This window comes from Corvus hawaiiensis, unplaced genomic scaffold (assembly GCF_020740725.1).
Source record: "Corvus hawaiiensis isolate bCorHaw1 unplaced genomic scaffold, bCorHaw1.pri.cur scaffold_32_ctg1, whole genome shotgun sequence".
In the NCBI taxonomy this organism is placed as follows: domain Eukaryota; kingdom Metazoa; phylum Chordata; class Aves; order Passeriformes; family Corvidae; genus Corvus; species Corvus hawaiiensis.
The window spans coordinates 547,682-571,942 of NW_025963366.1; the positions used below are offsets into that span (position 1 = coordinate 547,682).

The 24,261-nt window shown below is 56.9% G+C and overlaps 1 protein-coding gene across 1 annotated transcript in view; it reads right to left on the reverse strand.

Annotated features, from left to right (window-relative positions):
- LOC125320969 (zinc finger protein 208-like) overlaps positions 1 to 24,261 on the reverse strand; it is a 430,705-nt gene that overhangs the window by 236,809 nt on the left and 169,635 nt on the right. The window contains 1 exon segment of the mRNA XM_048293401.1: positions 22,741 to 23,324. Coding sequence (XP_048149358.1) covers positions 22,741 to 23,324 — 584 coding nt within the window.

Here is a 24,261-nt window from a genome sequence, read left to right on the forward strand (position 1 = left end):
TTCAGATCAACTGAAAGTGTCCCGCTACCACCAAAGGTGGCCACCAACAACCAGGATCCAACCCCCGAGTCACCATCAAACGCGCTGGATCCGCGCCTTCCGCAGCCCAGCAGCAATTCCTGCCGCTGCCCCCTGCTCTGGGTCAGCCTGACGGGCATGGTTCTGGTGTGTGGGGCCAGCTCCCACAGGACACAGCGCTCAGACCCGCTCTGTGTCCCGCAGCTTGGGCATCTCAGGTGCTGCTCCACAGCTGCGGGGCCATTTCCCACTCTTTTTCCACCAAGGTTCCACCGCTGCTGCACTGAATGACAGAATCCCAGAATTAACCAGCTTGGAAAAGATCTGTGAGATCATCCAACACCACCTTGTCACCAGACCATGGCAGCAAGTGCCACATCCAGTCTTTCCTTGAATACCTCCAGGGACGGCGACTCCACCACCTCCCTGGGCAGCCCATTCCAATGCCCAATCACCCTTGCTGTGAAGAAACTCTTTCTAATCTCCAGCCTAAACCTCCTCTGCTGCAGCTCAAGGCTGTGTCCTCTTGTCCTGTCTCTGGTCCCTGGGAGAAGAGACCGAGCCCCACCTGGCTGCCCCCTGCTGTCAGGGAGTTGTAGAGAGTGAGAAGGTCCCCCCTGAGCCTCCTCTTCTCCAGGATAAACAACCCCAGCTCCCTCAGCCGCTCCTCACGGGACTTGCATTCCACCACTGTTCCACTGTTGCTCCGTGGCTGCTGCTGCTGCTGCTGTTCCAGCGCAGCTGCAAAACCTCCCCTGGTGCTGCTCCCACTCCAGTGCTGCTCGTCTGTGACACTGCGGGGCCTCCTGGAACCGTGGGGACATTGTGACACCGCGGGGACACATGGAAGCAAAGGAACCCTGTGCCACTCCAGGATCTTGTGGAATCCACAGGCCCTGGGGAGCTGTGGGGCCTCATGGAACCAAGGATCCATTGTGATCCCTGAGGGCCTCGTGGTTCCCAGGGAGCCTTGTGACACTGTGGGGCCTCATGGAACCAAAGATCCATTGTGACACTGCAGGGCCTCATAGAACCAAAGAGACCCTGGGACAATGTGAGACCTGATGGCAGAAAGGGGGAGCCTGTGACAATGTGGGGCCTCATGGAGCCAAGGCGACCCTGACATAATGTGGGACCTCACAGCAGAAAGGGGACTCTGTAACAATGTGGGGCCTCGTGGAACCAAGGACCATTGTGACACCACAAGGGCTCATGGCACCAGAGGGATCCTGTGACACCGTGCGACCTCGTGGCCCAAAGGAGAACCTGTGACACTGTGGGGCCTCAGGGAATCAAGGGGACTCAGAGACACGGTGGGGGCTCCTGGTTCTCAGTCTCTTCTGACACTTGTCTCCATCTACACAGAAGCCAAACAGGGCAGCCTGAGCCTCTGCATCCAGAATATTCCTGTCTCCATGGCAGGATGCTCCTGCTCCCAGTGGTGCTGTGTGTTCCCTCTGCTCCCTGGGGGAATTGCATCCTACAAGACACAGCGACCACTCCGGTAGCCGACACCACAGGGCAGGGCCTCCTTCTGGGTGGCAGCAGAGACATCTTTCACTCCATCAGAATGCTCAGAGCCCCGTCCAATGTGGTCTGGAATGTTTCCAGGCACGGGGCATCCACCAGCTCGCTGGCAAATCTGTGCCAGTGTTTCACCACTCTCAGCATCAAGAATTTTTTTATCTCTGCTCTGAACCCACCCTTTTTTAGTTGAAAACAATCTCCCCTTGTCCCCTTGACAAAGGCCCTCCGGAAACATTTCTCCACATGTTTCCGAGGAGGTGCTTTGAAGTCTGAAAGGTCACACTGGGGTGTCCCCACGGCCTTTTCTGCTCCAGGCTGAACAGGTCCAACTATCCCAGCCTGTCTCTGTCACAGAGCTGCTCCAGTCCCCCGAGCATCTTGGTGGCCTCCTCTGGAAGTGCTCCACGAGCTCCGAGTCTTTCCTGTGCTGAGGACCCTCTTGTCAATTGTTTTTGCAGAAGACGCAGTCGCTAGGAGAGGGGAAACTCATCCTTCCTGAAATGCTGGCACAAGAGCAGGGACAGTTTCTGCAGGGCTGAGACACAGCCCCGAGGGAGGCAGGGACATTCCCATGGCGTCCCTGCAGCTGGGGGCCAATCTGCCGGCACTGGGAGCCTCTGTGTGTGTCCAGCTCATTCTCCCACGGCCGTTGGCACGTGGTCAGCAGCCGTCCAATGCCATCCCCCTGATTGGCACTGATCTCCAAGGCAGCCTGGAGCTCTCCCTGGCCAATGTTCCCTAATTAGGACCCTGAGGACACTTCCTCAATTCTTGTCCAAACCAACTTCAGCACACCAAAGACGTCACAGCACTTGTCCATGAGGTCAAGAATCCCCCATGGGGACACTCTGCTCTCTCCTCCATGGGGCACAAAGCAGCAACACTCCCAAGGAAAATCTTCCCCCGTGGGCCCTGCGGCTCCTTGGGAAGTTCCAGAGCAAAGAGTCAAGGCAGGTGCCTGAAATGCTTTCCCAGCTGGCCCACAACACATCTCGGATGGATCCACAGTGTCCCTGGGAAAGACAGAAGCAGAACCCTTCACTAATGCCCTGGAACGTCCAACAGGAACCAAAGCCATGAACAGCTCTCAGGAACCACTTCTCAGTGGATTTTAACTTCTTGGAAGCCCAAGGAGTCTGAATGTCTTCCTGGAGCCTCGGGCCCTGGGCAAACAGGGCTTATCAGAGATGCTGGCAGGGGACCATCATCCCTCCTCCTCCCAGGACACCTCTCTTTGCCCAATTAGCTCCAAGTGGCTGCCTGGGGACAAGCTCCTCTTTCTCCACTTCCCCTTAGATGGGCACTTCCTGCTCAGGTCCAGCGCTGGCCTGGGCCCAGGGCCAGGACATTGCAGAGACCCTCTGTGGGAACAAGGGACTTGGGGAGCTGTGGGCATGTCCCAGGCAGGGACAGTGCTGGCGTCTGAGCCTTGTTGGGGATGGGTAGTACAGCTGGGCATATCCCACAGATGGGGTCCTGGAAGCACACATGTGTGGGGCAGCTGTGCAGAGCGGGCCCCAGGTGCTCTGGTGTGCCCAGGTGTGACAGTGTGAGGGTCTGGGTAGGGCATCTTCCCCTCTGGACTCTGCTCTGGGGCTGGAGATGGGACTGGTTTGAGGCCTGCAATGCAAGAAAACGAGGTGGTGTGAATTTAGGAAGTGCCACACCTGAGTAATTCCCCAAGCCTCAGCATTGTATGCAGCTGATCACCACCCCCAGTGCTCCCCAGTGCTCCCCAGTGTCTCCAGTGACTGGAGATCCCAGTTATGGGGTTGATCACATTGCCCATGACACTGTTCTTCTCCCACATATTGGGTCTGGGACTGGGCTCAGCTCTGGCGTGTCCCACAGGGAAAGCTCTGGGAGGGAAGGGGCAGCGGGAGATGGGGGATCTGGCTGTGGGGGCTGCAGGAGGATGGATTGTGGTGGAGTGGGGGTTGTCCCCACAGGGTCCCCAGCTGCCTTTGGCTCCCTATCCCCCCCAGGGCCTTGGCCCCCGCAGGTGCCTGGGCCATTCCAGGGGCAGCTGCCCCGTGCAGGAAGCTGGAGGGATGCCAGGCAAGGGGGCTGGATGCGTGCCGCAGGTGGGATGGACTCTGTGCCAGGGCCGGGCTTGTGGCCAGGGCTGGGGGCTGTGCCAAGCCGGGCTTTGGCCTGGGGGCTGTCGGGGAGGGTGCAGCGAGGAGTCCCGGCAGGGATAAAGGTGCTCCTGGCCCGGTGCAGCCTCAGCCAGTGCTGCCCAGTGCGAGAGGAAGATGAAGGTGGCTGTGCTCAGCGTGGCCCTGCTCTTCTCCATCCTGCTGTGCCTCCCGGCACAGGCCAAGGTGAGGCACCAGCCAAACAGGTCCCCACACCCTGCCCTTTCTGGCCTCTCATCCCACCCTTTTGGTGTCCCTTCAGGAATTTCCTCCCGGCTCTCTCCTCTATGTCCTAGCCAGCCTCCCCAAATGCCCTCCCACTGACCATTCCCAAGCCCTTTCCTTCCATGCCCCCCCCCAGTCCTTTGCTTTTCTTCCTGGCCACTGCAGCGCTGTCTCCTGATACCATTCCTGGACTCACCCCCAGCTCCCAAACCCTCTCTCAGTCCTGTCGCTTTTGTCCTCGCCCATCCCCGTTCTTCTTTCCCCACCAAGCCCCTCCCTTGCACTCCCATGTCCCTACACCACAATTCCTTTCTCCTGCCCTGTACCTTACACCGTGCCCCTTCCACGGCCCCAGCCACGTCCCTTGGCTCCTCAGTTTACCCCAGGTCAGTGTCTTTGGGTCTCCCCCAGCTCCAAACAGATCTCCTTGGAGGCCCTGAATTCCCATCCCTTTGCCTCCGCCCTGCTCCCTGCACCCGTGTTCCCCCCTCAGCCCCACAAGGTCCAATCCAGACCAAGCCTTTGTTGTCCTTTCCCAGGCACTCCTGGAAGGAACCCAAGATGATCTCCAGGAGGTGAGTGGGGGGCTGGGACTGGAGGGCATCCCCTCTGGTAATTGGGGGGCACTTTGGTTCCTCCCATCCCTTGCTGGCACTGGGGACATCCCAGTGACCAGCGAGATCTCCTGGTCTCTCTGCAGGTGGATGTAGACAATGTCGACATCCTGAAGACGCCTCAGGTGGGTACCAGGAGTTCTGCCGGTGTCAGACCCTCCCCTCGCACGGCCACCACACCCCAGGCCATCCCATGCTGCCCCAGCACAGCCCAGTGCAGCCCTGCTGACACCCCAGACACCTCCCCTGCCCCACGGATCCTTCCCAGGGAACCCCTTGCCCAGGGCCCCTGTTGCATTCCCATCCCAGGCCCCCCAGCACCCCCCGCATGGTCCAGGCCACAGCCCCTGCCCCAGCTGTGCCTCTTGGCCAGGACCCCACTGCCGCTGGGCAGGAGCACAGCAGCTCCTGCACCCCATTGCTGCCCGCAGGCCCCTTCCCCAAGGACCCCTTTGCTTTCCCTTTTCCTCCCAGTGCAGCCCAGTGCCCCCAGTGTGTCTCTAACGCTGCCTTTGTCCCCAGCCTGCTCTGTGTAAAAAGCTGGAGGCTCTTCTGCGGGTGAAGCGCCTGGCTGCCTCTCTGGATGCCTAGGTGAGCAGTGCCTGCAGGGAGAGGGCTGGGGCCAAGGCCCCTCTCATGTCCCAGTGGGCACCAGAGGTCACCTTCTGCGAATGTCTTTTAGAATTGCAAGTTGTGGGGACTATGGTGTCCTTTTCCCTACCAGTGGAATGAGGAGATGATCATCCCTGGAGGAATCCCCTGAACCCTTTGAGCCCAGGGCCATTTGCCCCTGACTAATCAATACACCCTTTTGGCAAAGCTACGCTCTGTGTCCGTGTGTCTGTGTCCGTGTGTGCTTTCCTAAGGAAATTCCCCCAAATCTCCAAGAAGTTGATCCCCGAGGTGTTGTCCTGTCCCCGTGACCATCTGCACATCCCATCACTGTCTCACTGTCACCTCCACACATCTCTGAGCCTGCTGGCACCTCCCAGGTTTGCTCTGAACTCCTCCCTCCTGCTCCCCACCACCAGGAATGACCATGGGAGCTCAGACTAGGAGCACCCAGGCTAGGGATGGATAAGGGGCACCTGGCAGAGGCGGGAGGAATCCCCCATTTCAGGGGGGTTGTGGGGTGCAAGGGGGGCAGCTGAGTCCCCTCCCAGATCCAGGGCTACAAACCGGGGACAAGATGCCTCAAGTGCCTCAGCTGAATCGTTTCCCTCAGCCCTTGGCCCGGCAAGTCTCTGGCTGCAGCACAACCTCTGCAGGAGACTTTCCAATGTGTACTAGTTTGAAAACAAACCAGTGGGAGGCACCAAGTCAGAATAACAATTTAATGGAAATTAAAGAAAAGGGAGAAAAAAGTAAAAGAAAACACTGTCAAACTGACAGAGTCAAGGTACAACCTGACACCCTGTTAGGCACGGTGGTGGTAGCAATCTGGTAGAATGGTGGCTGCAGTCCCCTGAAGCAGTGATCCTGTAGTAAAAGAGTCTGCTCTTCCTCAGAAAGTCCAATGGTGGCTGTGTAGCTCCTGTCCTCTGGAAATCCAGTGGGAAGGGTTGTCTCTGGTGGTCAGAGTCCCAGATTATATCCAGGATGGGATGCTTGGTTCCTCCCTCTGGGTGGAGCATCTCACAATGGGGTAATGAGTCATGAGGCAAAGTGTTGATTAGGCTCATTAACAGAAGATAGTCCGGAGTGAGTTATCTCTGAGTCAGGCGGCAGGACAATGATGGGCAATTAACAGAAAGATAGTCTGGGGGAAGGAGGCAAGGAAACAGTGCCCCACCTGGTTTCAACAGCTCCTGAGGATGGTAATAGAATACACTGCAACCCAGGACACAATGGGAAGACAAAAGGAAGGAATTGGTCCTTCCCTCTCCCTCAGCCTTCCTCCTTGTGCTGATCTTCTTGTCATCCCTTAGCAAAACCAACCAAAACTCATCTGCAGTGAGGTGTTTCCAAGGGTCCGTTCCCAAATAGGGCCACAGGAGGATTTTCTGCCAGGGCAGAAGTCAGACCTGTGGGATTTGGTCAGACAGTTTAAAACATGACCGTTTCTAAATGCTGGAAATCCAGAGGCTACAAAAAGGAAGTCTGCAGTTGGAATGGGCCATTATCCTCCTGCTTCCCGCTGCTCAGCTGGCCAAGCCCAACTCCAGAGGAGCAGATCATGGAAAGCAGAGCTGCAGGGAGTGTTGGAGACTCATTCCCAGAGAGAGAGGGAGAAAGAGTGAAGTAGGGACAAGAATTCCAATTGTTTTCTTGATCATAACCACCACAAACAGCTCTGTACTCAGTGTGCAACATCCCGATGCTGAGGCACGTTCCTGGTTTTTCACCACAAATTGCATCATTTTGGAAACTGTCCCTGGATTACAACAAAACCACAGGCCAAAAATTGACTCCGTTTGCTTCCTACATCAGAAATCATTAAACCTCTACCAAGATGCGTTTCCCTGCAGCAGAAAAGGCCACTTGATTCCTTTTGTGCTGACTTTCTCCTGAGTTCACGACTTCAGATCAACTGAAAGTGTCCCGCTACCACCAAAGGTGGCCACCAACAACCAGGATCCAACCCCCGAGTCACCATCAAACGCGCTGGATCCGCGCCTTCCGCAGCCCAGCAGCAATTCCTGCCGCTGCCCCCTGCTCTGGGTCAGCCTGACGGGCATGGTTCTGGTGTGTGGGGCCAGCTCCCACAGGACACAGCGCTCAGACCCGCTCTGTGTCCCGCAGCTTGGGCATCTCAGGTGCTGCTCCACAGCTGCGGGGCCATTTCCCACTCTTTTTCCACCAAGGTTCCACCGCTGCTGCACTGAATGACAGAATCCCAGAATTAACCAGCTTGGAAAAGATCTGTGAGATCATCCAACACCACCTTGTCACCAGACCATGGCAGCAAGTGCCACATCCAGTCTTTCCTTGAATACCTCCAGGGACGGCGACTCCACCACCTCCCTGGGCAGCCCATTCCAATGCCCAATCACCCTTGCTGTGAAGAAACTCTTTCTAATCTCCAGCCTAAACCTCCTCTGCTGCAGCTCAAGGCTGTGTCCTCTTGTCCTGTCTCTGGTCCCTGGGAGAAGAGACCGAGCCCCACCTGGCTGCCCCCTGCTGTCAGGGAGTTGTAGAGAGTGAGAAGGTCCCCCCTGAGCCTCCTCTTCTCCAGGATAAACAACCCCAGCTCCCTCAGCCGCTCCTCACGGGACTTGCATTCCACCACTGTTCCACTGTTGCTCCGTGGCTGCTGCTGCTGCTGCTGTTCCAGCGCAGCTGCAAAACCTCCCCTGGTGCTGCTCCCACTCCAGTGCTGCTCGTCTGTGACACTGCGGGGCCTCCTGGAACCGTGGGGACATTGTGACACCGCGGGGACACATGGAAGCAAAGGAACCCTGTGCCACTCCAGGATCTTGTGGAATCCACAGGCCCTGGGGAGCTGTGGGGCCTCATGGAACCAAGGATCCATTGTGATCCCTGAGGGCCTCGTGGTTCCCAGGGAGCCTTGTGACACTGTGGGGCCTCATGGAACCAAAGATCCATTGTGACACTGCAGGGCCTCATAGAACCAAAGAGACCCTGGGACAATGTGAGACCTGATGGCAGAAAGGGGGAGCCTGTGACAATGTGGGGCCTCATGGAGCCAAGGCGACCCTGACATAATGTGGGACCTCACAGCAGAAAGGGGACTCTGTAACAATGTGGGGCCTCGTGGAACCAAGGACCATTGTGACACCACAAGGGCTCATGGCACCAGAGGGATCCTGTGACACCGTGCGACCTCGTGGCCCAAAGGAGAACCTGTGACACTGTGGGGCCTCAGGGAATCAAGGGGACTCAGAGACACGGTGGGGGCTCCTGGTTCTCAGTCTCTTCTGACACTTGTCTCCATCTACACAGAAGCCAAACAGGGCAGCCTGAGCCTCTGCATCCAGAATATTCCTGTCTCCATGGCAGGATGCTCCTGCTCCCAGTGGTGCTGTGTGTTCCCTCTGCTCCCTGGGGGAATTGCATCCTACAAGACACAGCGACCACTCCGGTAGCCGACACCACAGGGCAGGGCCTCCTTCTGGGTGGCAGCAGAGACATCTTTCACTCCATCAGAATGCTCAGAGCCCCGTCCAATGTGGTCTGGAATGTTTCCAGGCACGGGGCATCCACCAGCTCGCTGGCAAATCTGTGCCAGTGTTTCACCACTCTCAGCATCAAGAATTTTTTTATCTCTGCTCTGAACCCACCCTTTTTTAGTTGAAAACAATCTCCCCTTGTCCCCTTGACAAAGGCCCTCCGGAAACATTTCTCCACATGTTTCCGAGGAGGTGCTTTGAAGTCTGAAAGGTCACACTGGGGTGTCCCCACGGCCTTTTCTGCTCCAGGCTGAACAGGTCCAACTATCCCAGCCTGTCTCTGTCACAGAGCTGCTCCAGTCCCCCGAGCATCTTGGTGGCCTCCTCTGGAAGTGCTCCACGAGCTCCGAGTCTTTCCTGTGCTGAGGACCCTCTTGTCAATTGTTTTTGCAGAAGACGCAGTCGCTAGGAGAGGGGAAACTCATCCTTCCTGAAATGCTGGCACAAGAGCAGGGACAGTTTCTGCAGGGCTGAGACACAGCCCCGAGGGAGGCAGGGACATTCCCATGGCGTCCCTGCAGCTGGGGGCCAATCTGCCGGCACTGGGAGCCTCTGTGTGTGTCCAGCTCATTCTCCCACGGCCGTTGGCACGTGGTCAGCAGCCGTCCAATGCCATCCCCCTGATTGGCACTGATCTCCAAGGCAGCCTGGAGCTCTCCCTGGCCAATGTTCCCTAATTAGGACCCTGAGGACACTTCCTCAATTCTTGTCCAAACCAACTTCAGCACACCAAAGACGTCACAGCACTTGTCCATGAGGTCAAGAATCCCCCATGGGGACACTCTGCTCTCTCCTCCATGGGGCACAAAGCAGCAACACTCCCAAGGAAAATCTTCCCCCGTGGGCCCTGCGGCTCCTTGGGAAGTTCCAGAGCAAAGAGTCAAGGCAGGTGCCTGAAATGCTTTCCCAGCTGGCCCACAACACATCTCGGATGGATCCACAGTGTCCCTGGGAAAGACAGAAGCAGAACCCTTCACTAATGCCCTGGAACGTCCAACAGGAACCAAAGCCATGAACAGCTCTCAGGAACCACTTCTCAGTGGATTTTAACTTCTTGGAAGCCCAAGGAGTCTGAATGTCTTCCTGGAGCCTCGGGCCCTGGGCAAACAGGGCTTATCAGAGATGCTGGCAGGGGACCATCATCCCTCCTCCTCCCAGGACACCTCTCTTTGCCCAATTAGCTCCAAGTGGCTGCCTGGGGACAAGCTCCTCTTTCTCCACTTCCCCTTAGATGGGCACTTCCTGCTCAGGTCCAGCGCTGGCCTGGGCCCAGGGCCAGGACATTGCAGAGACCCTCTGTGGGAACAAGGGACTTGGGGAGCTGTGGGCATGTCCCAGGCAGGGACAGTGCTGGCGTCTGAGCCTTGTTGGGGATGGGTATTACAGGTGGGCATATCCCACAGATGGGGTCCTGGAAGCACACATGTGTGGGGCAGCTGTGCAGAGCGGGCCCCAGGTGCTCTGGTGTGCCCAGGTGTGACAGTGTGAGGGTCTGGGTAGGGCATCTTCCCCTCTGGACTCTGCTCTGGGGCTGGAGATGGGACTGGTTTGAGGCCTGCAATGCAAGAAAACGAGGTGGTGTGAATTTAGGAAGTGCCACACCTGAGTAATTCCCCAAGCCTCAGCATTGTATGCAGCTGATCACCACCCCCAGTGCTCCCCAGTGCTCCCCAGTGTCTCTAGTGACTGGAGATCCCAGTTATGGGGTTGATCACATTGCCCATGACACTGTTCTTCTCCCACATATTGGGTCTGGGACTGGGCTCAGCTCTGGCGTGTCCCACAGGGAAAGCTCTGGGAGGGAAGGGGCAGCGGGAGATGGGGGATCTGGCTGTGGGGGCTGCAGGAGGATGGATTGTGGTGGAGTGGGGGTTGTCCCCACAGGGTCCCCAGCTGCCTTTGGCTCCCTACCCCCCGCAGGGCCTTGGCCCCTGCAGGTGCCTGGGCCATTCCAGGGGCAGCTGCCCCGTGCAGGAAGCTGGAGGGATGCCAGGCAAGGGGGCTGGATGCGTGCCGCAGGTGGGATGGACTCTGTGCCAGGGCCGGGCTTGTGGCCAGGGCTGGGGGCTGTGCCAAGCCGGGCTTTGGCCTGGGGGCTGTCGGGGAGGGTGCAGCGAGGAGTCCCGGCAGGGATAAAGGTGCTCCTGGCCCGGTGCAGCCTCAGCCAGCGCTGCCCAGTGCGAGAGGAAGATGAAGGTGGCTGTGCTCAGCGTGGCCCTGCTCTTCTCCATCCTGCTGTGCCTCCCGGCACAGGCCAAGGTGAGGCACCAGCCAAACAGGTCCCCACACCCTGCCCTTTCTGGCCTCTCATCCCACCCTTTTGGTGTCCCTTCAGGAATTTCCTCCCGGCTCTCTCCTCTATGTCCTAGCCAGCCTCCCCAAATGCCCTCCCACTGACCATTCCCAAGCCCTTTCCTTCCATGCCCCCCCCCAGTCCTTTGCTTTTCTTCCTGGCCACTGCAGCGCTGTCTCCTGATACCATTCCTGGACTCACCCCCAGCTCCCAAACCCTCTCTCAGTCCTGTCGCTTTTGTCCTCGCCCATCCCCGTTCTTCTTTCCCCACCAAGCCCCTCCCTTGCACTCCCATGTCCCTACACCACAATTCCTTTCTCCTGCCCTGTACCTTACACCGTGCCCCTTCCACGGCCCCAGCCACGTCCCTTGGCTCCTCAGTTTACCCCAGGTCAGTGTCTTTGGGTCTCCCCCAGCTCCAAACAGATCTCCTTGGAGGCCCTGAATTCCCATCCCTTTGCCTCCGCCCTGCTCCCTGCACCCGTGTTCCCCCCTCAGCCCCACAAGGTCCAATCCAGACCAAGCCTTTGTTGTCCTTTCCCAGGCACTCCTGGAAGGAACCCAAGATGATCTCCAGGAGGTGAGTGGGGGGCTGGGACTGGAGGGCATCCCCTCTGGTAATTGGGGGGCACTTTGGTTCCTCCCATCCCTTGCTGGCACTGGGGACATCCCAGTGACCAGCGAGATCTCCTGGTCTCTCTGCAGGTGGATGTAGACAATGTCGACATCCTGAAGACGCCTCAGGTGGGTACCAGGAGTTCTGCCGGTGTCAGACCCTCCCCTCGCACGGCCACCGCACCCCAGGCCATCCCATGCTGCCCCAGCACAGCCCAGTGCAGCCCTGCTGACACCCCAGACACCTCCCCTGCCCCACGGATCCTTCCCAGGGAACCCCTTGCCCAGGGCCCCTGTTGCATTCCCATCCCAGGCCCCCCAGCACCCCCCGCATGGTCCAGGCCACAGCCCCTGCCCCAGCTGTGCCTCTTGGCCAGGACCCCACTGCCTCTGGGCAGGAGCACAGCAGCTCCTGCACCCCATTGCTGCCCGCAGGCCCCTTCCCCAAGGACCCCTTTGCTTTCCCTTTTCCTCCCAGTGCAGCCCAGTGCCCCCAGTGTGTCTCTAACGCTGCCTTTGTCCCCAGCCTGCTCTGTGTAAAAAGCTGGAGGCTCTTCTGCGGGTGAAGCGCCTGGCTGCCTCTCTGGATGCCTAGGTGAGCAGTGCCTGCAGGGAGAGGGCTGGGGCCAAGGCCCCTCTCATGTCCCAGTGGGCACCAGAGGTCACCTTCTGCGAATGTCTTTTAGAATTGCAAGTTGTGGGGACTATGGTGTCCTTTTCCCTACCAGTGGAATGAGGAGATGATCATCCCTGGAGGAATCCCCTGAACCCTTTGAGCCCAGGGCCATTTGCCCCTGACTAATCAATACACCCTTTTGGCAAAGCTACGCTCTGTGTCCGTGTGTCTGTGTCCGTGTGTGCTTTCCTAAGGAAATTCCCCCAAATCTCCAAGAAGTTGATCCCCGAGGTGTTGTCCTGTCCCCGTGACCATCTGCACATCCCATCACTGTCTCACTGTCACCTCCACACATCTCTGAGCCTGCTGGCACCTCCCAGGTTTGCTCTGAACTCCTCCCTCCTGCTCCCCACCACCAGGAATGACCATGGGAGCTCAGACTAGGAGCACCCAGGCTAGGGATGGATAAGGGGCACCTGGCAGAGGCGGGAGGAATCCCCCATTTCAGGGGGGTTGTGGGGTGCAAGGGGGGCAGCTGAGTCCCCTCCCAGATCCAGGGCTACAAACCAAGGACAAGATGCCTCAAGTGCCTCAGCTGAATCGTTTCCCTCAGCCCTTGGCCCGGCAAGTCTCTGGCTGCAGCACAACCTCTGCAGGAGACTTTCCAATGTGTACTAGTTTGAAAACAAACCAGTGGGAGGCACCAAGTCAGAATAACAATTTAATGGAAATTAAAGAAAAGGGAGAAAAAAGTAAAAGAAAACACTGTCAAACTGACAGAGTCAAGGTACAACCTGACACCCTGTTAGGCACGGTGGTGGTAGCAGTCTGGTAGAATGGTGGCTGCAGTCCCCTGAAGCAGTGATCCTGTAGTAAAAGAGTCTGCTCTTCCTCAGAAAGTCCAATGGTGGCTGTGTAGCTCCTGTCCTCTGGAAATCCAGTGGGAAGGGTTGTCTCTGGTGGTCAGAGTCCCAGATTATATCCAGGATGGGATACTTGGTTCCTCCCTCTGGGTGGAGCATCTCACAATGGGGTAATGAGTCATGAGGCAAAGTGTTGATTAGGCTCATTAACAGAAGATAGTCCGGAGTGAGTTATCTCTGAGTCAGGCGGCAGGACAATGATGGGCAATTAACAGAAAGATAGTCTGGGGGGAGGAGGCAAGGAAACAGTGCCCCACCTGGTTTCAACAGCTCCTGAGGATGGTAATAGAATACACTGCAACCCAGGACACAATGGGAAGACAAAAGGAAGGAATTGGTCCTTCCCTCTCCCTCAGCCTTCCTCCTTGTGCTGATCTTCTTGTCATCCCTTAGCAAAACCAACCAAAAGTCATCTGCAGTGAGGTGTTTCCAAGGGTCCGTTCCCAAATAGGGCCACAGGAGGATTTTCTGCCAGGGCAGAAGTGAGACCTGTGGGATTTGGTCAGACAGTTTAAAACATGACCGTTTCTAAATGCTGGAAATCCAGAGGCTACAAAAAGGAAGTCTGCAGTTGGAATGGGCCATTATCCTCCTGCTTCCCGCTGCTCAGCTGGCCAAGCCCAACTCCAGAGGAGCAGATCATGGAAAGCAGAGCTGCAGGGAGTGTTGGAGACTCATTCCCAGAGAGAGAGGGAGAAAGAGTGAAGTAGGGACAAGAATTCCAATTGTTTTCTTGATCATAACCACCACAAACAGCTCTGTACTCAGTGTGCAACATCCCGATGCTGAGGCACGTTCCTGGTTTTTCACCACAAATTGCATAATTTTGGAAACTGTCCCTGGATTACAACAAAACCACAGGCCAAAAATTGACTCCGTTTGCTTCCTACATCAGAAATCATTAAACCTCTACCAAGATGCGTTTCCCTGCAGCAGAAAAGGCCACTTGATTCCTTTTGTGCTGACTTTCTCCTGAGTTCACGACTTCAGATCAACTGAAAGTGTCCCGCTACCACCAAAGGTGGCCGCCAACAACCAGGATCCAACCCCCGAGTCACCATCAAACGCGCTGGATCTGCGCCTTCCGCAGCCCAGCATCAATTCCTGCTGCTGCCCCCTGCTCTGGGTCAGCCTGACGGGCATGGTTCTGGTGTGTGGGGCCGGCTCCCACAGGACACAGCGCTCAGACCCGCTCTGTGTCCCGCAGCTTGGGCATCTCAGGTGCTGCTCCACAGCTGTGGGGCCATTTCCCACTCTTTTTCCACCAAGGTTCCACCGCTGCTGCACTGAATCACAGAATCCCAGAATTAACCAGCTTGGAAAAGACCTGAGAGATCATCCAGTCCAACCTATGACCCAACACCACCTTGACACCAGACCATGGCAGCGAGTGCCACATCCAGTCCTTCCTTAAATACCTCCAGGGACGGCGACTCCACCACCTCCCTGGGCAGCCCATTCCAATGCCCAATCACCCTTGCTGTGAAGAAACTCCTTCTAATCTCCAGCCTAAACCTCCTCTGCTGCAGCTCAAGGCTGTGTCCTCTTGTCCTGTCTCTGGTCCCTGGGAGAAGAGACCGAGCCCCACCTGGCTGCCCCCTCCTGTCAGGGAGTTGTAGGGAGTGAGAAGGTCCCCCCTGAGCCTCCTCTTCTCCAGGATAAACAACCCCAGCTCCCTCAGCCGCTCCTCACGGGACTTGCATTCCACCGCTGTTCCACTGTTGCTCCGTGGCTGCTGCTGCTGCTGCTGTTCCGGCGCAGCTGCAAAAACTCCCCTGGTGCTGCTCCCACTCCAATGCTGCTCGTCTGTGACACTGCGGGGCCTCCTGGAACCGTGGGGACATTGTGACACCGCGGGGACACGTGGAAGCAAAGGAACCCTGTGCCACTCCAGGATCTTGTGGAATCCACAGGCCCTGGGGCACTGTGGGGCCTCATGGAACCAAGGATCCATTGTGATCCCTGAGGGCCTCGTGGTTCCCAGGGATCCTTTGTGACACTGCAGGGCCTCATGGAACCAAAGATCCATTGTGACACTGCAGGGCCTCATGGAACCAAAGGGACCCTGTTACAATGTGAGACCTGATGGCAGAATGGGGGGAACCTGTGACAATGTGGGGCCTCATGGAGCCAAGGCGACCCTGACATAATGTGGGACCTCGCAGCAGAAAGGGGACTCTGTAACAATGTGGGGCCTCGTGGAACCAAGGACCATTGTGACACCACAGGGGCTCATGGCACCAGAGGGATCCTGTGACACCGTGCGACCTCGTGGCCCAAAGGAGAACCTGTGACACTGTGGGGCCTCAGGGAATCAAGGGGACTCAGAGACACGGTGGGGGCTCCTGGTTCTCAGTCTCTTCTGACACTTGTCTCCATCTACACAGAAGCCAAACAGGGCAGCCTGAGCCTCTGCATCCAGAATATTCCCGTCTCCATGGCAGGATGCTCCTGCTCCCAGTGGTGCTGTGTGTTCCCTCTGCTCCCTGGGGGAATTGCATCCTACAAGACACAGCGACCACTCCGGTAGCCGACACCACAGGGCAGGGCCTCCTTCTGGGTGGCAGCAGAGACATCTTTCACTCCATCAGAATGCTCAGAGCCCCGTCAAATGCGGTCTGGAATGTTTCCAGGGACGGGGCATCCACCAGCTCGCTGGCAAATCTGTGCCAGTGTTTCACCACTCTCAGCATCAGAATTTTCCCTTATCTCTGCTCTGAACCCACTCTCTTTTAGTTGAAAACAATCTCCCCTTGTCCCCCTGACACAGGCCCTCCGGAAACATTTCTCCACATGTTTCCGAGGAGGTGCTTTGAAGTCTGAAAGGTCACACTGGGGTGTCCCCACGGCCTTTTCTGCTCCAGGCTGAACAGGTCCAACTGTCCCAGCCTGTCTCTGTCACAGAGCTGCTCCAGTCCCCCGAGCATCTTGGTGGCCTCCTCTGGAAGTGCTCCACGAGCTCCGAGTCTTTCCTGTGCTGAGGACCCTCTTGTCAATTGTTTTTACAGAAGACGCAGTCGCTAGGAGAGGGGAAACTCATCCTTCCTGAAATGCTGGCACAAGAGCAGGGACAGTTTCTGCAGGGCTGAGACACAGCCCCGAGGGAGGCAGGGACATTCCCATGGCGTCCCTGCAGCTGGGGGCCAATCTGCCGGCACTGGGAGCCTCTGTGTGTGTCCAGCTCATTCTCCCACGGCCGTTGGCACGTGGTCAGCGGCCAGCGTCCAATGCCATCCCCCTGATTGGCACTGATCTCCAAGGCAGCCTGGAGCTCTCCTGGGCCAATGTTCCCTAATTAGGACCCTGAGGACACTTCCTCAATTCTTGTCCAAACCAATGTCAGCACACCAATGACATCACAGCACTTGTCCATGAGGTCAAGAATCCCCCATGGGGACACTCTGCTCTCTCCTCCATGGGGCACAAAGCAGCAACACTCCCAAGGAAAATCTTCCCCCGTGGGCCCTGCGGCTCCTTGGGAAGTTCCAGAGCAAAGAGTCAAGGCAGGCGCCTGAAATGCTTTCCCAGCTGGCCCACAACACATCTCGGATGGATCCACAGTGTCCCTGGGAAAGACAGATGCAGAACCCTTCACTAATGCCCTGGAACGTCCAACAGGAATCACAGCCCTGAACAGCTCTCCGGAACCACTTCTCAGTGGATTTTAACAGCTTGGAAGCCCAAGGAGTCTGAATGTCTTCCTGGTGCCTCGGGCCATGGGTAAACAGGGCTTATCAGAGATGCTGGCAGGGGACCATCATCCCTCCTCCTCACAGGACACCTCTCTTTGTCCAATTAGCTCCAAGTGGCTGCCTGGGGACAAGCCCCTCTTTCTCCACGTCCCTTTGGATGGGCACATCCGACTCAGGTCCAGCGCTGGCCTGGGCCCAGGGCCAGGGAACTGCAGAGACTCTCTGTGTGGACAAGGGCCTTTGGGGACCTGCAGCAAATTGCATCCAGGCACAGTGCTGGAGTTTGAGCCTTACTGGGGATGGGGTCCCTGGCACCCTGCATGTGGAGCAGCTGTGCAGAGCTGGAGCCAGGTGCTCTGTGTGGGCACGGTGGCTGTGGGTGGGACAGGGGGAAGGTCAGGGCAGGACATTTTCCCCTCTGAACTCTGCTCTGGGGCTGGAGGTGGAACTGTTTTGGGGCCTGCGAGGAAAGGGAATGGAGTGGTCTGGCTGTGGGAAGAAGCACACCTGAGCCATTTCCCAAGCCTCAGCCTTGTCTTGGGGTGATCAACATTGCCCAGTGCTCCCCAGTGTCTCCAGTGACTGCAGATCCCAATCAGCTGCCTACCCTTGACTCAAAGTCCTCCCACATTCCTGTTTTCCCTGATTCCGGGGTCCTGGAAGAGGGGTCAGTGCCCAGCCCTATTTTCTCAAAGTGCCTGAGTGGGAATAGGGGCAACTGTGCTGGGACCCAAGAGAGTTTGGGATGGGCTCAGCTCTGGGCTGTCCCACAGGGAAAGCTCTGGGAGGGAAGGGGCAGCAGGAGATGGGGGATCTGGCTGTGGGGGCTGCAGGAGGATGGATTGTGGTGGAGTGGGCGCTGTTCTCACATTGGGATCCAGCTGCCTTTGGCTCCCTGCCCTGCAGGCTGAGAGTTGCCCCTGGCAGCTGGCAGATCCCCTGTCCTGGCAAAGACAGGGATGCAGGATGGCTCTGCAGGACAGCGCTGGGCACCCCTGGCTGCACCTCCACCTTCACACCCTGCAGCCATCCCTGGGAGAAGAGGCATTTGGGCTTTTCACAGGGAGAGGGCTGCATTGGAGGGGATCCTATGGATGTCACCCCAAGACAGGAGACCTCTCAACTCTCCTGACACAACATTTCTGGGTTTCATTTTCTGTCATTCCCTGATCTTATCTCTGCTTCCTGGAGATTTTCCTCCTGGACTTGTTTGCCTGGGCCTGATCTGTCCCTGCCACCACTCACAGACCGCAAATCTCTGTGCACTCTCCTTGACCCTGCAGGAACCTGCCTCTTTGCAGGGCACTGGCTGGGGGCAGTTTCTGTTTGCAGCTTGGAAAAAGAACAGGTCACACTAAGACTGATCACTAAAAATAAGACTTCAGATGTCTCAGGGACTTGTCAAAATTCATAATACCATTTATATATATATCCCCTCCCTGCCATTCCCCAGTAGAACGAAACTGAAAACAAAGTCTCAGGAAATGTCCTCATTTTTATCAAAATCCTTGGCTTGGAAATACTCTGGGACAGATCAGAAACCCTCAGCATTGTCAGAGCTTCATGTCTGACCTCCCCTGCACTCGAGATGTTCTGAGCTGTACTCACAGAATCTGTAGGCATTGGGATGTTCCAGCTTCAGGAGATCCCTCCAGGAGCTGCAGCTGCCTTGTCCTGCAGCCAGAGGCTTCCTGAGTCAAGAGCTGGCAATGATTCTGCTCCAGCAACTTCTCAGCACCTTTGCAGCCTTGGCTGAGTTTAAGCCCTGTGTGCCTCTGTGCTGTGCCCGGGCTGGCTGCAGGCAGTGGCCCAGCCCTGCTGGGCTGGGCCCAGGAGCTGCTCCTGGCCACAGCTGTCTCTCTGCAGCGCTGCCGCTTGCCAGGAGCCGCCTCTGTGCCAGGAGCCCGGCCCAGCTCAGCAGCACAGCCACAGCACAAGGACTCTGATGACCCTCTTGGGGCTTGGTGCTGAGGCCCTGAACATCAGTCCCTGAGAGGGAGCTGAAGCAATCTCTCAAGAATTCAAAGTCAATATCAATCTCCAGAGTTTCCTGAAGTTTTAATGGGTCCCACTGAGGAAGACTGAGGATGAGAAAGTGTCCCCAGGTTCCAGTTAGAGCAGAACACTGGAGGCAGTGATGGCAGGTGGGGACAAGCAAAGGAAAGGTGTCTGTGCGGCTGAGGAAACCTGGATGTGTTCCATGACTCCAAAGGGCCATGGCCTGAGCCCCAGCCCCTGGCAAGGCAGATCCTGTCCCTCCCTCAGTGCGCAGGGCTCTTGCCGGGGCACTGGGATGTGGGGATGTGCAGTGCCAAGGGCAGCACCATGGGGCGGCCCCTGCCAGGCCGCTGAGCAGGGACAAGGAGGCACTGAGGCCCCAGGGCTGCAAGGGTCACTTGTCTCCTGCTGGCCTCAGGGCCAGGGCCAGCAGCCGTGGCCAAAGTGCTGCACAAGTTGGCTCTGTCAGGGCCTTGCAGCTGCTGCCCATCCCTCTGCCCTCTGCAGCCCAGGCTGTCCCACGCTGTCCCTGCCCTGCGCCTCTGTCCCTGCAGGCTGTCCTCATCCCCCGGCTGCCCCACCTTGCCGGCCCCTTCCTTTGCTGGCAGCTCTGCGTCCTGCCTGCCTCTGCCTGGGCACACAAAGCCTTGGGCTGCTCCAGACTCCTTCTGGGGGACGTGTTGCAGCACAGCACTTCCCTGGGAGGGAAAGACCTTTCTCCTGGTGTCCAGTCTGGAGCTGCCCAGCTGCCCTTGGTGCCATTATTTCTTTGTCAGGCTGTTTTATACAATGAAGAAAAGCTCCTCCATCTTTGAAACCTCCCTTCAAGCCCTCCCAGGCTACTTCTCTTCTGTCCTCAGTCTCCACAGAACTGAGCCCAGGGCCCTCAGCTTCCACCTGCTGGTTTTGTGTTGAGGCCTCCAAAGCCCATCTTGGGAGATTTTTGGGTTCTCTCTAAGGTCTTTGAAAATGGAAACATAGTGATCGAGGTCCAAGATAAATGGAGTGTTATTTTTTCCCAAACCTTGCAGTGACAGAACAAGGGGCAATAGCTTTAAACTGAATGAGGGGGAATTTAGATTTGATCTAAGGAGGAAATATTTGACAGTGAGAGTGGCACAGAACTGCAACCATGCAAGCCAGAGAGCAATGCTCCATCCCAAAATTCTTCAAGGTCAGGAGGTTTGTGCCAACCCCTCCACTCCCCAAGGATGGAATTCCTGTTGTGGGGGTTCTCTGATGTGCTGCGTGACCTCACAATGCTTCTGGCCAGAATGTCTGCTGGGGGCCAGCCAGGCTGCTGCAGTGGCAGTGACCTCACAGCCATCACCATTCTGGCCCTGTCCCCTGGGCCTGGCTCTCCCCTTTCTTCTCTCCTGGTCTTGTCTCTGCAGGGATGAGTGGTTTTGTGATGAACACCTTGTCCCCAAGATATTCCTGAGACCAATCATTTGTCAGTCAGGCCCATGTCACAGCAGTGACCTCATATTCAACTCGCTCAACTCCTCATCTCTGCTGGAGCCCACATTGAGCAGCCAAAGCCAGCCCCTGCTCTGGCCTTTCCCTCTGCCCTGCCCCAGGGCCTGACAGAGCCAGGCTGCCGCAGGTGACCTTGAGGTTGTGCAGGGCTCAGGCACAAGGGCTGTGCCAGACTCAGTGCTGAGCTCACACTCTGTGGGGTGGAGCAGAGCCCAGCCAGAATCACCCCCTGAAGGAGCAGCTCTGCAGTGGTGGCCACTGGGCCGGCTTGGCCAGGGAGGCTTCTGGCCATGCCCTGCAAGGAGCTGCTGCTGCCAAGGTGCCTTTGGTGTCTCAGGCTCTCCCTGGCACAGCTCCCACTCCGGCACTCTGCACTGAGGCCTTCAATGTCTTGGGCTGGCCTGGGGCTCCTCCTGCAGCAGGGTCTGCCCTGGTCATGGCACAGGAAAGGCAGTTCCTGCTGGAGCAGGAGGCTCTGCCTGGAATGGGCTCAAACAGCTCCAACAAGGCCCTGTTTGCAAAGCCCCCAGTGGGGAATGCAGAAGGGAGGTCTCGCTGCTTTTGGGGTGAAGAATGCAGAACCCAGCCTGACTCCTCCATTTCAAAGTTCAACATCCTCAGAGGGAGCTGCAGCTGTGGCAGAGCTGGTAAAATCCCTGGAGAAAGGAACAACCAACCAAGTGACGCCACTGAGAGCTTCTCCAGAGCTGTGGAGTTGGCACAGCCTGGGCACATCTGACTGACAGGGCAGCACGTCAGACTAGAAAAGCCCCGTCCCAAATTTTAATGGCAACGTCTTCTGACATTTCCCTTCTTGGGGGTGGTGGAGATCCCTCCCTGGAGTGGGGACACTCCTCAAGGTCACTGCTCAAGGCCGAGTCACAGAGATTTGCCCACGGTCATTGATCTGGGTGAGTGACATCAATCTCTGCTTAAGGACTGGTTTTGCTTTAATACAAGTGCTTCAAAATTGCGTCCTAGAGCACTAGATTGTAATAGTTGTTACAGCTCCTGTACTGTGCAGTAAATAATTCTGATTGAGATCTTTTTCTCTAATCATGAGGGTAATCAATTAGATCTGTATTTATATAAATAGATCTGGTTTGCTGTTACTCATCCCGTGGGACAATTTGCATAAAGCTTCAATTCCACCTGTTTAATCCTTGCCAAAAAAACCATAAACCCTTGCCAAAATCTGGGGCTGGGATTGGATCCGGCCGTTCCCAGGCTCCCCTCACTGAAGGAGTTTAGAAAGCCTGGGGGTCCTGGAGGGATTTGGGGATCTATGGGGAGTGTTTGGGGGTCCCTTCTGACCCAATGGCAGCTTCTCTAATAAACTTTGCCTGAAGCTCCCACTCTGCCCATGACAGGCACGCTGTGAGTGTCTGTGACATCCCGGCTCTAGGGCAGCCTGGGGACTCCTGGATGTCACCATGGAACCCCTGTGAGTGTCCGTCACCTCACGGTTCTTTAGGAGCACGGGGATTTCACCACTGGACTCCTGTCACTGACTGCGACATCCCGGCTCCTTGTCAGCATACAGACACGTCTGTTGTCACCATGGAGCCCCTGTGAGTATGTGTGAGCTCATGGCCCTTTGGAAGAAGACACCCTTTGCATTTCACATGAAACCCCTGTGACCGGGTCTTTAGCAGCCCAGAGACCCCTGAGATGTTACTGTGGAGCCCTTGCGCTTGTCTGTGAGCTCTCAGCTTCAGAGCAGGTGAAGACAACTGTGATGTCACCGTGGAGTCCCTGTGGCTGTGTGTGACTAATGCATCTTTAGGAGCCTAGAGACCCCTGGGATATCACCGTGGAGCCTCTGTCACTGCCAGTGACCTCGTGGCTCTTTAGCAGCCTGGAGACACTTGGAATGTCACCATGGAGCCCTTGTGAGTACCTGTGACAGATCAATGCCCCAGCAACATGAAGTCCCCTGGGATGTCACCATGCAATGGCTTTGACTGCCTCTGACCCCACGGCTTTTTATCATCCCAGGAAAAGCCTGGGATGTCACCACGGAACCCCTTTGACTGCTTGTGCCGTGGTTTAGGAATGATATTCCCCCATTTCATGCTCCTACTAAAACCACGGTGCCTCTCACTCCCCTACTGCCTCCCATGGAAAGCACAAAAGACAAAGATCCTGGGCTGGGATAAGAACAATTTACTGGGAACAGCAATGAGATAAGGAACAAACAGGAAGGGCAACAATATTGATAACAGAAGGGATAAGACAAAGAAGTTACTTACAGGGAAAACTGCAACACCACCAACCCTGCCGCTGTGTTCACCCAGATGCCTGTGGAAAACCAGAATAAGGAGATCACCATCCAGGTGTCTTCCCAACGTGGATCACCAGGAATGTGGGTCACCAGCTCTCTTTGCAAAGTGGGTCCTCTGATGGAGGATGATGATGGGGCAGCAGACAAAGCTTTTCCTGCGGTTGGGGCGGTCCCAGGGCTTCCCTTACCGGTGGCTCTGCCGGTGATTAGTCAAGTAAGAACTCCGAGTGAAGCTCTTCCCACACTCAGGACACTTGTAGGGCCTCTCCCCAGTGTGGATGCGCTGATGGGGGACGAGGCTAGAGTTGCGGCAGAAGCCCTTCCCACAGTCGGGGCAGCGGAAGGGCCTCTCGTCTGTGTGAATCCGCTGATGCAGGAGGAGTTTGGAGCTGTCCCGACACCTCTTGCCACACTCGGGACACTCGTAGGGCTTCTCCCCGGTGTGGATCCTCTGGTGGTGAATCAGGGCCAAGCTCCTGCTGAACCTCTTCCCACATTCCCCACACTTGTAGGGCCGCTCCCCTGTGTGGGTCATCTGGTGGCGGATCAGGCTGGAGCTGACATTGAAGTCCTTCCCACATTCCAAGCACTTGTAGGGCCGTTCCCCGGTATGGATCCTCTCGTGGCGGATCAGGTGGGACCTCCAGCGGAAGCTCTTCCCACATTCACCACACTCATAGGGCTTCTCCCTGTCGTGAAGCTGCTCATGGACCACTAGGTCTGAGCTCTGGCTGGAGCTGCAGCTGCCATCCCGGCACAGGGTGGGTCTTTCCTCCTTGGAGCACCCTGGCCTGGGTTTGGAGCCCCTCTTTGTGTGGGATCTTTGGGGCTTTTCCTTCCCGTTGCATTCTTGTGACGTGGAGCCACTCAAAACGACCTCTTCCACAAGACTCTGTCGGGGGAATTTGCCCTTCCTGGTCTCCATCCTCAGCTCATTGTCTGGGGGAGGAAGGACAAAGAGAGGATGGGATTTGCTTCCATGTCAGAGGGAAGGGGAAGGAGATCCCCCAGTTCATCCTTGGCAGGATAGCGTCGGCAGCAGGGTTGTCCTGCAGCCAGGGGTGATGCTGGGCTGAGAGATGGAGCAGAAGAGAGGGGGAAAGGGGCAGTGACTTCCACCTCACCTGTCTGGCTGTCCTGGGGCATCTTCCTCTTCCTCACAGCTTTCTCCTCCATCCGGCCAAGGTTTGGGAATGGGAACTCCTGCAATGGGGAAAAACAAGGTGTGAGCGCATTGGGTTGGGCGTTCCTCCTGCCCAAGTCCATCTCTAGAAGTCACCGGGCCTCTGGTGTCCATAAAAACCTCCAAAACACCAAGATTCAGTTCAAAAGAAGCCTCCTGCGAGTTCCCCCTCTCTGGTCCCTCTACTTTGAGCTTCTGGGGGCTCCCTCGTGTCCCTGCTGCTGGGGGTCCTGAATGTATTGGGTTTCCCCCACCTGCTTGGTCCCCACCCACCCCAGGCTGCCTGGCGTCCCTGGAATTCCAAGGCTCCCCCCACTTTGGTCTCCAAACTTGGAGATCCTTTGTGTCCCTCTTCTCTGGCATCCCCTCACTTAGGAATGCTGGGGGGCTTTGGGAGTCCTGGGGTCCCTTCTCCCCTTATTCTCGGCTTCAGGGTGCCAGGGCTCCAAGGCATCCCCCCTTTCCCACTTGAGGGTCCTGGCAATCCTTGAGGTCCCCCCTCTCTGAGGTCCCCACTTCAGGGTGC